Source organism: Balearica regulorum, chromosome 5 (assembly GCF_011004875.1).
Source record: "Balearica regulorum gibbericeps isolate bBalReg1 chromosome 5, bBalReg1.pri, whole genome shotgun sequence".
Taxonomy (NCBI): Eukaryota; Metazoa; Chordata; class Aves; order Gruiformes; family Gruidae; genus Balearica; species Balearica regulorum.
In genome coordinates this window covers 35784067-35799120 of record NC_046188.1, presented here as the reverse complement: position 1 = coordinate 35799120, position 15054 = coordinate 35784067, and the positions used below count along the sequence as shown (strand labels likewise).

At 42.8% G+C, this 15054-nt stretch overlaps 2 protein-coding genes across 2 annotated transcripts in view; one reads left to right on the top strand and one right to left on the bottom strand.

Moving 5' to 3' along the window:
* Positions 1-2577: 2577 nt before the first annotated feature.
* CHRM5 (cholinergic receptor muscarinic 5) overlaps positions 2578-15054 on the bottom strand; it is a 54367-nt gene continuing 41890 nt past the window's right edge. Inside the window, exon 2 of the mRNA XM_075754125.1 lies at positions 2578-8636. Coding sequence (XP_075610240.1) covers positions 6968-8554 — 1587 coding nt within the window. The 5' untranslated portion in view covers positions 8555-8636 and the 3' untranslated portion in view covers positions 2578-6967. The remainder of the gene's footprint in view (positions 8637-15054) is intronic.
* Positions 14158-15054, top strand: part of AVEN (apoptosis and caspase activation inhibitor) — a 97621-nt gene continuing 96724 nt past the window's right edge. Inside the window, exon 1 of the mRNA XM_075754126.1 lies at positions 14158-14510. Coding sequence (XP_075610241.1) covers positions 14259-14510 — 252 coding nt within the window. The 5' untranslated portion in view covers positions 14158-14258. The remainder of the gene's footprint in view (positions 14511-15054) is intronic.

The window sequence follows — 15054 nt, the reverse complement described above, 5'->3', positions numbered from 1 at the left end:
AGGGGATTTGATTTTGGGTGAGAATAGCCAATAAATTAAATTGTATGATGTTAATTGCTAAATAACGCTGCCATTGTACGTCATCACTAGTACAATTGCTATACGCCGTACCAATGGTATTACAGTAAATATCACCCAAATTAATGAATAATGAACTTTGATGAAACGGAGCAAAGTGCAGCGATGATGAAACCAGAACTGGCTTCACAACTGGCACCCAGCAACCTCCTCAAAATCAACATCTTCAACTTGCAGACTGTGAGCATGGGCTGCGCCAGATACACCAGCCACGAGCTCCGGATGCAGCATGCAACAATCCCACAGCACGCACCATCTCTCCTGTTGAGACTGTTATGACGGATGGAGCCCAAAGTCATGGATTAAATGAACTCAACAGACATTTTAGAGGGATGGGCCATAGACTAAGGGAATCATATCTGTGTATGTGTACATATATATATTTCAAAGACAGGAAAAGTGGTGGTGAGTAATCGGACAGTGTAGGATCTGGGCATGACGTAGATGATATAGAATAAGGGGTGGATAATGTTCTGGTTTTCAGCTGGGTTACAGTTAATTTTCACAAGAAGCTGGGAGGGAACACTGCCAGGACGGCTGACCCAAACTAGCAAAGGGATATTCAACACCATGATGTCATGCTCAGTATATAAGGGAGGGAGCTGGCCAGGGAGGAGGACTTGCTGCTTGGGGATGCAAATTGCATTGTGTACCACCTGCTTTGTATATTCTGTTATGAATAGTGTTGTTATTTTCCTCTTCCTTTGCTGTTCTGTTAAACTGTCCTTATCCCAACCCAGGAGTTTTACCTTTTTCTTCCAATTCTCCTCCCGATCCCACGAGGGAGGGAGAGGTGAGTGAACAGCCACATGGTGCTCAGCTGCTGGCTGGGGCTAAACCACAACACTCAACCAAGATACTGGCAAACTCCTGCTTTTTAATTTAAAAATGGAATCTCACAATTTCCATGAAAGTGACTTCACAGAAAATAAATTGTATTGTGTTTTGAGAAGACCAAGACTACCAGGATTATTTAAGAAGAGAAATTAATTGGTAAGTGGAAAAGCCAAGAATACAATTTTTATTTTTTACATCGCACTGCAACATTTTCGGAAACAGATACAGATATATTACATGAGTGAGCCCAATATAGCATACATGTCTATTTTGCAGCATCTGACTTTTTTTTCCCCCTGAAATTGTGTTCAAAGACAGAAGTGTGATAGGGGAAGAAACGGATAGTAGCTCAATTGAGTTTATGTCATTGAGTCAATCTAATGTGGGTTCTGCTGTAACTCTGTCAGGACGCCTCCAAAGTTGTAATGAGGATACAAACAAATCACCGGAGTGCTGCCAGTCTCCTGTAGCTTTTGTTCAAATTCAATATAGTCAGATTCTCATACATCTTCCAAAAACATGTTTTGAATAATCCTGACATGGAAGCACACAACTGAAAGCCAGCAGGCTGCACCTGATCCTCAAAGACAAGCTACCTGCTCTTCAGGCCATCCTTGGCCTGTTTTGGAGGGGTTTGGAAGAAAGGACAGTGCAAATAAGCTGTATGAATGACTCGCGTTCCAGCAGCCCAAATCCAGCTGCCCAGTTTTGGAGGCACTCTCTAGTATTAACTGGAGCCCTACAAACCTATGCTGACACTAAATTCCAGTATAGGAATTTGATTAAAATGTAATAATAACTAGTAACAAGAAGTTTCCAAGCAAAAACAAGACAGAAAGATTAATCCAGTTCAAACAAAGTCATTTAATGTAATTCAGGGACTGAGGTATGTTCCACGCTTCTGAATGAATGGAAATGTCTACTGGAGCTGGATTTGGGACTAAGTAGTGGATGAAAATAAGTAAGAATATTCCAATACACCCACCAGCACTTCTTTCTAGAGCTCGTAAAGAGAAGGACATAGAGCTTTAAAAGGTGGACTTAATTCTACTTTGCCATTCCTTAGCGAAAGGCTATTTTCACTGAACAGATTTTTTTCTCCATCACTGAACCTTAATCATCAGATACCCAGAACAATGCTGAGAGCAACTGGCCATCAGCATTGAATCGGCAAAATCACAGCCTAGTTTTACAACACAATGCTATCTTCTTTTTTTTAAACTAGATACAGATATGGGGTAACTATTAATAAAATCATAAACAAGAAGTTTATTTAACTGATCAAAGTTATTGCCCTTTTAAGGTTTTATGACACCTAGCTGTCAACTGCACATGGAAGAAAATTTCTTAGTGGGTATAAAAGGCAGCAATGGAGATTTGAGATGACCTTATAAGAAATAAATGGCCTCTTTCTGATTTAGTAGAAAGAAAGCCAAGTATTTAAGTGAAAAGACACAGCATCCATTTTTGGAGTTCAGGTTTGGAAGGACATTTCAAAATGGAGAAGCCACTGACTACCCAGCGGCTGTGGGAGCATTTCAGGAGCTGATGGAGCCCTTGGAGTCCCCACAGGCAAACACTCTCGGGGAGCCTTTCAGAGGGAAGTTCCAACCTCTAATGGTCTGTAGCTCATAAAAGTAATGAAACGTGCGGTGTTCGTTGTTTTTTGTTTTGATTTCTTTTGTTTTGTTTTAATCTTTCTGGAATATCAAACAGGAGTAAGCAGTATGGCGTTTTTTGGGGACAGTCCTTTCCAACAGAGGTGCACCTAGATGTACAGGTCACAGCTTGATTGTTATGTACAACTGAGGAAACAGGTATTTGGTTCTCACTATGACCAAGTGATTCCTTCATATTATTTCTATCTCTATAGAAAGCAAAAAAAAAATTAATTTCAGAGGAAAGTTACAGCATTCTGTTTGTTTGTCTTCCTAGAGCAAAGAATCCAGAGAAGGCAGAAGTATGTATGTCCCCTAAAAATTATAGAGTAACTTTAAAAAATAAAAATCCAAAAATTCTCTTTGGTATGAAGATTTTGGGAATCCCAGACTATGAAGGGGTGATTTGGAAACTGCTAACTACCACAAGTAAAGCAGCATCTTACAAAATTCTATCCAAAATCCAGAGTCTGGAAAAAAGTCCACAGGTATTCAGTTCAGTTTCAAACTGGGTATCCAGTTTCAGAACAACTGTGTTCTAAGAGAAAGCAGCATCTTCCAGATTGATATGGGATTCTTTAATTGTTGAAATGACTTCTCATTTAAATTTAACATACTTACCACATCCCAGTGACATTTTTATTCCTTCAGGTATGTGACTATCCTTGACTACGTCAAGATTTTTCACTTAAATTAGTTGGACACATTCAGGTCATCTATCAAATATGACAAGCAGGCAATGTCACAGGGTTCTGAGAAAAGTCCTATTTGGGAGATAAGATGATCAGAATAATTAAATTAGAGATGGGGACTTTTCATGAGACTCAGCTCTAAAACTGGAACAATATCTAAAGGGTAATAAGGAAGTACAACTAAGGATATCTCCTTGAAGTGCATCACTGTCTCTGGATCTAGACTCCTCAAGTCCATACATCCAAATGCAGGTCTCCTTATGGCTACAATAGAGATGAGGACAAAAATCCACATATAAAAATAACTTTCAACAGTTAATAGCAGTTACTAATTGACATGCATAGTTAAGTAGGATAAATGTGATTAGCAATTGAATTATATCGTTGATGGCAAGATATGCTTTGTCCTATTTTACAGGTTCTTATAGCATTTTCTCTGTAACCCTTTTGATTTCATCCTTCCTCAATTCAACAGGATTTTTCTATAAAGGAAACCCCTGCATTTATGTTCTATCTTGACTTTCCATACTTTGCAAAGCTCTTCACTCTGTGCTAAGTAGTCACAGAAAGTGCACAACTGTATCTAGGTGTTCTACACCCGTTTAAAAATTCTGGAAACTCTTCCAAGTATTTATCTACAAACAAATTATATTTACAGAAAATTAGAATTAATGCTACTTGATAATTTATGGGGATCTGGGATATCTAGGGAGGCTAGTATGTATGAAAAGGGAAAGACGAAAAAGATCCACCCAATTTGTGGGAAAATCTAATTTTCAAAAATATTAAAGTATGCTGGGTCTCTGAAAAGCTTAGTTAGGGTTGTAGATTTATGCATCTATATTGATAACACATACATACATATGTCTCTATATGTATGTAATTATGCATAAATAAAATGTAATCTTATCAAAAAAGATCTTTTCATCGGTCCATGACCATAATCAATGATAGGATCAGTAAAAGGCTCATTAAAAGGACAGAAATAAGATTGTTTTACACTGTGAAAGTCCCACAACACTTTTTAAAGGTACAAAATATAATTTGAGAACAAAATATAATTAAGTACTAACGGATACTCTGATGAGGATCACATTTTTCTTTTTGTGGTTTTGATTTTTTTTGAAGAATAAACAATAAAGCAACACACACCTCTTTATATAATTCTAGGTATTTACAATGTACCCATGTTCGGCCATGTAACCTCTCACATGGTGTAGTGCTAGCAGCATGGTTTGAGCACATATTTCACAATTACATTGAACCAACATTGTTGCATCCATCACCGTGTATTCTAATACATTTACTGAGCACAGAGTCCATAAACATTTACAGAACACTCTAGTTCAACAGAAGCCAAAACCAAAAAAAAAAAATATCCCATTTAATTTCAGTGGAAGCCAATGCTTTACTTTAGCAACAACACTGCAGCTAGCAGCAACTGTTACTACCTCATAAATTTTGCCTTTAACTACAGCTTGTGCCACAGAGGGACACATTAATTTGCTAAAAATCAAACACAGTTTACTGAATGTCCAATCCAATGTAATATAAAACAAAACCATTATAATAACCAACTTGTACATAGTTACTGTACACAGGAAAAGCTCTGGATAGTGACAGAGGAAAGCTAGTGAAAGGGTCTTTATTAAGACCCATACTTTCCTTTAATAAACAATCATATTCTAATGCACAAAAAATAATAGGCACAGTACGGTGTGTTACAAAATCAATCAGATGAATTTAGAAAACATAGTTTTACATTACTACACTGCTAATCTTTCACTGACACAATTTTCCCCTCTGGAGATTGGGGATGATAAAATTAATTACTTTTACTGTGGCTGTTGACATGGAGGAATTATGTATCTGTAGGAAACATTTTGATGTTATGATAATTTAATAAATTAAATGAACAATTTCTCTGAGAGCAATGGTACATTCAGGATGACTAACACAATCCCTGAAATGTGCAACTGGGTCATGTCACCACTGCAATGTCCCACTGATGCATATAAGTATATATAATATGAAGATGGGCCCAAACTAATATTCCAGAGCATCTCACTCTGACTTCTGATAGAAAGGCTAGAGCTGAATCTGAACTTTGCATACGTGCAGTTCTTTCTCATTTACTCATAAACATTTGTTTACTTTAGCACTCGACTCCTTGTGACTCCTGTCGCCATTAACTTTGTTTTCTCATGGCTTTTTTGGAGGCTTCACATTTGTTCCCACCACAAGGAGCCGGGTCACCAGCTCCGTTTCAGTGGCCTTGGACTCACTTGGCCAATGCTGCAGGACTCCTGATGATGTAACATGGGCATCAGGCAGGCATATGCAGCTCACCCCGGCCACAGAAGTGTCCTCACCATACCCAAAGCCCCGACAAACCTCAGCTAGTGGCCAGAGCCTCACTCAGCTCATAACTAGGCCAGTACACACCAGTCCCAGAAGCCACAACTGTCGAAGGGGTAGTCCTGTAGCAGACATGGTTCTGCCGGACCAGAAGATAGTGGCTGGAGATATGTTGGAGATATGTTTCCAAACACCTAAGGTTGATTGGCATTTGTAAAGCTATTTAAAGATAAGAAGTGCTATGAAAGTGCAAAGTGTCCTTAATAATTTCATGGAAATATTAAAAAAATACTTTAAAAATCTTTCTTCTTTATGAGATGCCAATTCTGTCACTGTTTTTTAATAATTTCATAACATATAGGTAAAAGCACAGGGCATCGATACATATTTTTCTCTTCTTCTGCATCATTCCATCATTAATGGAAACTTTTGGGGCAAGGATAAGTGCAACAAAGGAGATGATTGCAAAAAAACCTTTTCTTGTGTTGTAGACAGACTATGTCCATTAAGCTTTACAGTCAGTTCTGATTTGTACCATGGTCACTATCACATAAATTTTTAAAATTTCCTTCAGAAGCATTGGGAAATGGAAAAATTCAGAGGTATTTGCTAACTATGACCATTTTTACTGATGGCGGTGACTTGCATGATGGAACTGAGATTGGGACTGGCTTCTTCATATACAAAATACATTACCTATGTCCTCCACTATCAGCCCTTCCTATGTCTCCACAAAAGTCATCCTTAAAGTGGAAATTTTCTCAGTATTACATTCTCCTATGTGTGTTCATTTGGAGTATTCTGAATCTCCCTAACCATTTACTATTGGGGATGACAGCATTTCCCCCTTTAAATAGTCCTTGTTTTATTCCAACAGCAGGTGGAAAAGCCTCAAAATGGAAGTAGTATGAGCTCCATTGCTTGGTACACTGAAAACTAAATAGACAATACACTAGAAAGGAAGAAAGGAACTATAGGAAGACACAGTTCTGCACTACAGGGAGATAGACTGGATGACGTGATCTGATGACTGGATGACCATCTCACTCTAATTTCTGGTAATTTATCATTTCCTCTACACTTTCTCAGGCTGAAAGAAAGGACAGAAGACCCCAAACATAATAACTTTAACACAGATCTACTGCATAATCACAAACACCCTATGCTGCTTACAGCAGACACTGACTTCTTTATCCCAAGCACACTACTTTCATGCAAAATTTTCTGCAGAATTTTTTTAACCCCTAGACATATAAAGCAACGGCTTTGAAAAGACAGAATTACAGTCAATTTACTAGGTTACATCAATTTCTATTTCCCCCCTCATCCCTTATATAAGAGCAATTATGGCAATCTGGTATTGCCCTGCCAGTATAGTTTTTCTTCCACTTTTTTCTTTTTCCACTGGCAGAAAAGTAGCATCTTAAAAGTTTTCCTGAAAGTTTTGTTACAGAGGGCATAACAAATGGGGTTAACAGTGCTGTTCACATAGCATAGCCAATAACCAAGGTGCCACAATGTCAGGGGAATGCAGTCAGAGCAGAATGTGGAGATCAAAACCATGATATTGTAGGGAGTCCATGTGATGATAAAAGCCAAAAGAATGGCACTTAAAGTCTGTGCTGCTTTGCGTTCCTTTATAAGAACCATTCGTTTCCTTTTGGTGATTTGGTTATTTACATTTGGATCCATGCTTTTGATGGAAGGATCCTTTGACAGAGCAGCAGAACAAGGAGTTATTTTTACTTTACGGCAACCATTGTTGGCTTCCTGGGTGCCATCAGCCTTAACCACCAACCGGAATTTATAGGCCACACATTTTTTACTTTTTTGTACGTGGCCTTTGGCAGGTGACAAAAAGTATTTCTGATTTTCAAAATCATTTTCTTCAGGTTGGTCTTTGACAACAACATCCGTACTCTCATTAAACTCTTCTGCCTTACCTTTAGATGGACTTTTGTAAGTTACTTGGAAAACTGAATCAGCGGCAAGTTTATCCTCCTCTTCTGAAGATGCGTAGCTGCTGCAGGTGGTTAATTGGTCAGCCTTAGCCCAGTCGTTACAAGTACTCGCTGCCTGAGAGGCTTTCACCGTAGCTGATGTACTTCGACTAGATGAAGACCAGGAAGCCTGACACCTCTCTCTTTTGACTAAGTTTTGCTGCTTGCAACTGAAGCAAGACTTCAGGAGAGCTTTCTGAGGCTTAATCATCTCAAATTCGGCCACAGACTCCGAACCCTGCAGTTCAGCAAGGTCCTTGGTACGTTTCTCTGTCTCTTTATAGATGCGGCAATACAGAATGGTCATCACTGACACTGGAATGTAAAAAGCAGCAATTGCAGTACCAAAGGTGATAATGGGCTCATATAAAAACTGTATCTGGCACTCTTCAGGCGGTACTGTTCGTTCACCCACAAAATACTGCCAGCACAAGATTACAGGTGCCCACAACACGAAGGAAATGAGCCAAGCCAGACCAATCATGATGCCAGCTCTTTTGGGCGTGCGTTTGGCCCTGTAAGTTAAAGGCCTTGTGATAGAAAAATATCTGTCAAAACTGATGACTAGGAGGTTCATTACTGAGGCATTGCTAGCTACGTAGTCCAGCGCTAGCCACAGGTCACAGGCAAGGCTTCCAAGAGACCAATGCCCTATGAGTATATAAGATGTATAAAGGTTCATAGAAAATATTCCAATGATGAGATCTGCACAGGCGAGACTGAGCAAGTAATAATTGTTGACAGTTTTGAGCTGACTGTTAACCTTGAAGGATATCATTACAAGAATATTTCCCACTATGGTTATTAAGCTTACAATTGCCGTTACAGTGGCAATAGTAATGACTTCCCAGAGGCTATGCCCTTCTAACTGCTTATGGTTGATGGATGAACTGTTTATAACAGTAGAATTGCTGAATAAATTTACTTCCATTCTTATTCTTGGTATGTTGTCATCAGATCTTAGCACTGTTGCATATTGGTTTCTGTACTTGAAAATATTCTTTCAGAGACAGCTGTAAAGATCAAAAGAAAAAACAGAAAAAGAAAATATCTCATTAAATAGCACAGACTTCCATTAGAGTTATCATAAAACACTTGCCAAACAATCTATCAAATTATTTGTGCTCTCTTTTTGCATTTTGATTATTATTTCTAACATTGTGAACATAACTAAACCACACAAATGTACATTCTAGGACAATGTACTCCAGCATCTTATGACATTTCTAAATGCAATCAAAACAACTATTGTTTCTTAAGAATCACGCCAGCTGTTATATTTTGAATACCCTAGGAGACATTCTACATATTCTTAAAGACAGACATTTAAAGTTTTGCAGTGCAATAAGACGGTGAGTCACTGTGTTGTTTCCTACAGTACTACATAGAAGACATGTCAAGATTTCAGAAATTGTCTTTGAAAAATCTGTGGAAGTCACCATCAGCAGAAATAGAGGAAACTGAGGATGCATGAGGAGATAGGAACCATGCTGGCATGGTGGCAACGGGAAACAACTAGGTGTTACAACTTCTTGGGGCAATTAAGGAGGAATGTTTGAGCAGGCAAGGCCACAAAGATGTTTTTGGAAAAGTAAGTTAGGTAGGAAAGACTTTTCACTGTTGGGAGATCTGGGGACAGAGGAGACTGATTGGGTGAGGCATGGAAGTACAGTTTGGGTAGGCCAAGTGAGTGAACGGTAGGGTTGAGGATAGGAAAGAGTAAACTGAAGAGGAATCATCAATAGATTACCACAGTGACAAACAATGCAACAAAACCAACTTGATACTGTAGATTGCATAAGCAGCAAAAGATGGAAATGGCACAATTGTCACTCTACTAATGCAAATGTCTCTGACGTCCATCCTTTCCTACATTCTTTCTAATATGGTGTAATACTTCACGGCTGTTTCTTGTCCCAGTGAATGCATGCCTGAATTAGGCAATTTGCTTTTTTCACAGATCTCTCTTGGTTTTTGAGTTATTCTATCACATCGATGATGCTAATTACTTGTTTGATGCTTAATCCTGCTAGACCGTAAGTTCAGAATAAACAAATAGAAGTTAGGTTTTTAAATGAGAAATGAAAGAGAAATTAAGTTTGTTTATTGGGCATCTAGCCAGTATAAAACAGGTAAGACAATCCCTTTTTTCAAAGCAGAGACATGTTGAGCTAAAATTACCATGTAAGTCACTTATTAAAGTCCAACTCTACGTCTTTAGGATTCTCTCTGCATCAGATCTCAATTATATGTCCTCCCTACCCATCCACAGCATTTCTCTGTGTTTTCATCTTTCATCCTAACTCTCAGAACATTATTTTCTTTGGTCTTGGCAAGTGTCTTTTATTAACTGCAAGCTTTCCCAGCCTATCGTTCTCCCACGTGTCATCATCTATCTTTTGTACCAAGTAGTTGGGTCCTGTCTCTCATCAGCTGAATACATCAATAGTTTATAGCCACTTGTTGAATTTTCAGAAAAACATCTTATTTTCTTTTATCATCCCCTTATTTGCTTTCATTGTTTCCTTCACTTTTGTCATCCAAGACATCTATATATCCGCAGAAGTGTATCATCTTTCTTCTCAAACCCTCCCTGAAGATTATCTCCTGTTGGGATGAAATTTGATAAGGGTAAATTTGCTGGTGTACTGAGACCACTGTCTATTGCAGTAACCAAACTGGTCCTTCTCCATCTGTTTGTGTCTGTCATCTCCTGTCTTATATTTCAATGCTTGTGCATCTGTATTCTGTTTATACACAACGTATACTGAACCTAACTCAATAGGATTCTGGTTCACGCATAGGCCTTGCAACCCAGTAATAATCATAGTATGTGCAGGTTGACCATCTGTACACTTGGCTCTCTGCAGCATCCAGAGCCAGTCTAGCAGCCAAGAATAGCTAAAGTGCCACAGCAGTGCTAATGAGGCCCGTGCGAGGAAAGAAATTTCATCCTGGTTCTGCATTCTGCAAAGACTTCCCCCAAGTCAGAGCTGCCCTGATGGCTGGGCATGCTGGCTTTACAAATCTTTACACAACCTTGAAGTGCAGAAATTCATTTAATGCAAAACAAAGGTGTGCAGAGTAGCTGCGTGGCTGTGATAAGTAGCTGCGCTGTGAGAGATGAATCTGTGTGTGTCTGCTACCTCACACGGCTTACGCTTCTTTTTCTGTGGACGGCCAGCACAGTGGGTCTGCATGTCAACAGCCCCGTGTGATTAAATTTTTAAGCGTGGCAGTGCGGTAATGGATTTAGTGTGGCAATGTCAGGGGGCAGTGACAGCTGGCTGCTCCGCAAGGGAAGGGGAGCCATGGGTGGAGCATGATACCAAGGCAGCTGGGAGCAGAGACCTCACCAAGAAGCAGCAGAGTGTGGAGCCATACATTTGGTTCAAGATCGGGGCCAGCGATCAGGGTCAGACATAATCCAGTGATCGCATAGCAAGTCCATAGTGATGAGGCAGGTACGAGACCAAGCCAGAAGGCCCAGCCAGCAGGTCCATGTCAGGATCAGTGTCAGGATCAAGGAGGTAGGAGACCAGGTGTGGGTGTAGCTGCTGCCCAGCTGCCATGTGGCACAGGCAAGGGCCAGCGGTACAGCCTTACCTTAAAAGCTGTTCCCAAGGGAAAGGAGGGGGAGGCCCTTGCTTCTAGCTTTCTTCACAACAACTCTTATCAGCAGAGGAGCTGACCTTGGACTCAGCCAGCTAAACTCTTAACGTAGCCAACGGAGCTCCTAGAAGGGGGCTGTGCCGGCTCCAGGCCCTCACAGCTAACGTACCTGAAACTGCCAGGGCTCATGACTTTTCTGCGAGATTTCAGCAAAGGATAGAGATGGTCTTAAAAAGGCATCAGCTATGAATGTCAGGCGCATAGATAAACCTCTACTAATTGGCTAAATTCTACATTTGCCTAACACCTGGGGTCGAGCAGCCGCTTTGGATGATTATAGGAGATTGTTTGAACTTTCTGCCTTTTTTTGCCAGAAGATGACACTTTTCTCAGAAGAGGGGAGACTAGAAATTGCCTAAACGCTGTGGCCTGTAATGCTTTGTCTTTTGCCACAGGTAGCAAGTATGTCCCTCTCTTAGGTCGCTTACCCTCCCTTGCATTAGGATTTAGAAGGAAAGACTGCTGAAGCTACCCCATGTGGATTGCAGACTTCAGAGCAACAGGAGAAGCAGAAATTGTTGTCCTGACACAACAGTTCTTGGTTTGAACTGACATGGGCGGGAGGAACACTGGTAATACAGTATAGAAACTATAATTAATTTCTATGTAAAAAGCACTCTCGTTATCATCATGCAAAGCCTTCCCTCCCTAATGGGCTGTTTTACTGTAACGCCTATAAAAACTGACAGTAACTAAGCTGCTAGTATGCAAAGATCTCTTCTTGGCATGTTGACTGTTCTCGGCATCTCTTCATACTCTATCATCTTTTGTCTCATAGGTCTGTTGTTAACACTTTGCGGTGTTACCTTTTGTTCTCTATTTGTGTATTACTCAAGGCAATAGTGCCTGTGAGTGGGACTTTTGTGTGCTATGGTAACATAATTTATGTTAATTGTCTATCATAACAGATGATAATAATAGGGAGATCAAAATTAAATTACAAAATCAAAATGCACATGTACAGTATGACTTTGCTATCTGTCTCATAATTATTGAGGCATGAACTTCGCACTTGTGAGTTGTAATGATATTTGCTATTTGTTGCCAAATATTAGTGATTTTTTTTTGATCTAGCTGTAAGTATTAATTAATGTGAGTTGTTAAATTTGTACATATAGTCAGCTTACAGTTATCTGCAGGCAGATTGTTCATGTCACAGATTAATTGCACCACAGATGCAGGCACAGCTTGGGTTTGCCAGGTTTTATTAGCTCTAGCTCAGCACTGGGTCTGCCAGACCTGTGCTGGCTGCACAAGGAATCGTTTAGATGCCTTTGCAATGTGCTTGCCAGTGCTGGTCCCTATTACTTGATTTATTTGCTTGTGTTGCACAGGAGTCATGCTAAGCTAGTTTACTGATTTGCAGCAGCCCTTAACTGCAGGTAGCAGGACAAAGACACTACAGCCCATGATTTCACAGTACGGGAGCTTTGGTCACATTTTGCTGTAAGGACTACTGGGTTTAAAACCCCTTCAAAACCGAGATTGATGTCTTAATGTGTGTTGTCAAATGACAACCTGCATGCTTAGGAGCGATTGGGCAAGCCTACTGTTGGGGAACTGGTGAGCTTTCCTGCGGACAAAATGGGTGCCCGCCTAATTCAAGCAGAGCAGGACAAACCAGCCTAGCTCTATGGCACAAAGCTGTTTCCGTGTCCCTGCTCTGTGTCCTCAGAGCAAGACGCTCTTCAAGAGGCTGGAGAGTCACATCACACGCTTCACGTAGCACAGCCTTGTGTGCAATAATACCCTGTCAGCCAGGGCTTGGTTGCTTTTTCCCTCATTTGCTACAGAAAGCTAATTTCAGGTCCTGCACTTAGGTCACACAACCCCATGCAATGCTACAGGCTTGGGGAAGAGTGGTTGGAAAGCTGCCCAGCAGAGAAGGACCTGGGGGTGCTGGTCGACAGCCAGCTGAACGTGAGCCAGCAGTGTGTCCAGGTGGCCCAGAAGGCCAACAGCATCCTGGCTTGTATCAGGAATAGTGTGGCCAGCAGGAGTAGGGAAGTGATCGTGCCCCTGTACTTGGCACTGGTGGTGCTGCACCTCGAATACTGTGTTCAGTTTTGGGCCCCTCACTACAAGAAACACATTGAGGTGCTGGTGCATATCCAGAGAAGGGCAGCGAAGCTGGTCAAGGGACTGGAGCACAAGTCTCATGAGGAGCGGCTGAGGGAACTGGGGTTGTTCAGCCTGGAGAAAGGGAGGCTGAGGGGAGACCTTATCGCTCTCCACAACCACCTGAAAGGAGGTTGTAGTGAGGGGAGTGTTGGTCTCTTCTCCCAAGTAACAAGCACTAGGACAAGAGGAAATGGCCTCAAGTTGAGCCAGGGAGGTTTAGATTGGATATTAGGAAAAGTTTCTTCACCGAAAGGGTTGTCAAGCACTGGAACAGGCTGGCCAGGGAAGTGGTTGAGTCACCATCCCTGGAGGGGTTTCAAAGATGTGTAGGTGTGGTGCTCAGGGACACCGTTTAGCAGTGGACTTGGCAGAGCTGGCTTAATGGTTGGACTCAAGGATCTTAAGGGTCTTTTCCAACCTAAAGGATTCTGTGACTCTTATGGCTTTAGCCAAGAGTGCTTGCTGTTTTCTAAACATTAAAAGCATTTTTGTTTGACATACGTGTGGAAAGCTATTTGTTTTTCGCTCCTTGCTTGTTGAAATTTGCAGAGGGTACGTGGGCAAACGCTCCCGAGACACCTGCAAGGGGCTCGCCCCAGGGGAAGTGGGGCAGACCACGGCTCCCCTCCGCCGGGGAGGCCGGGCCCGCTGCCGAGGCCCGCGGCTGTGCAGCAGCCGCCGCCGCCGCGAGCAGGGGGAGCTGCTGAGGGCGCGGGCGCCCCCGCCATTTCCCTCTCTCGCCCTCCGCGGGCAGCCTCTTTCCGGGAGTAGGCGGGGACCGGCGCGGCACAGGCCGGCCCGGCCCGGCCACAGGCGGCGCGGGGGAAGGGCGCAGCCCGGCCATGCAGCCTGAGCGGGGCGGCAGCCGGCCCCGCAGGGAAGGCGGCCGACACGGCCGGCGGCGGCCGGGCGGCGCGGAAAGGGCGGCCGAGGCGGCGCCCGAAGGAAGCGGCGGGGATGGCCACGGCCATGGAGGAGGCGGGGGCCGGGGAAGAGGCGGCGCTCAGGGGCACCGAGGAGGCGGAGGCCGGGGCAGGCGAGAGCCTCGGGGTCGCGGGGCAGCGCCACCGCCCGCCGCCCACCACAACCGGCGGGTAAGGAGGAGGAGAGCCCGCCCTCCGCGGGAGCGGGGGGAGGCGGGGCTGAGCGCGGCGGGGCCCGGGGTGGCCGCCGGGGTAGAGGCACAATCCTTCGTTCTCCTCCCCTTACCGAGGTGGAGCCGGGCTGGCAGCTGCGCCCCACCGCCTCTCCCGGGAGTCTGAGGTGGTGGGGAAGGAGTGTGGGGCCGCGGGGTGCAGGCGTGGAGGGCGCCGAGACTGCCAGCCGTCCCTCCCTGCTCAGCTCGGCACCTGCCCCTGCCCCCTTCTTTCTCCCCTGAAATAGCAGCAGCCAGCACCTGCGTGCTCAGGTGGAGACATAGATAGGGATTTTCTGGCCGAAATACGTTTCTATTTGTGCTGAAAAATACAAGTCCCGTTTGAAAAACACATCTGAAAAATACATTTCTGTTTGCAAACAGAGATGAAGAATTGCTGAATAGTTTTGGCCTGCTTGATTAGAAGTTGAAATGAGTACTTGTCTTGTCCAGTCTCTGGTAGTAGCAATGAAGACATGGTAACATAGCTCATCTTACAGAAT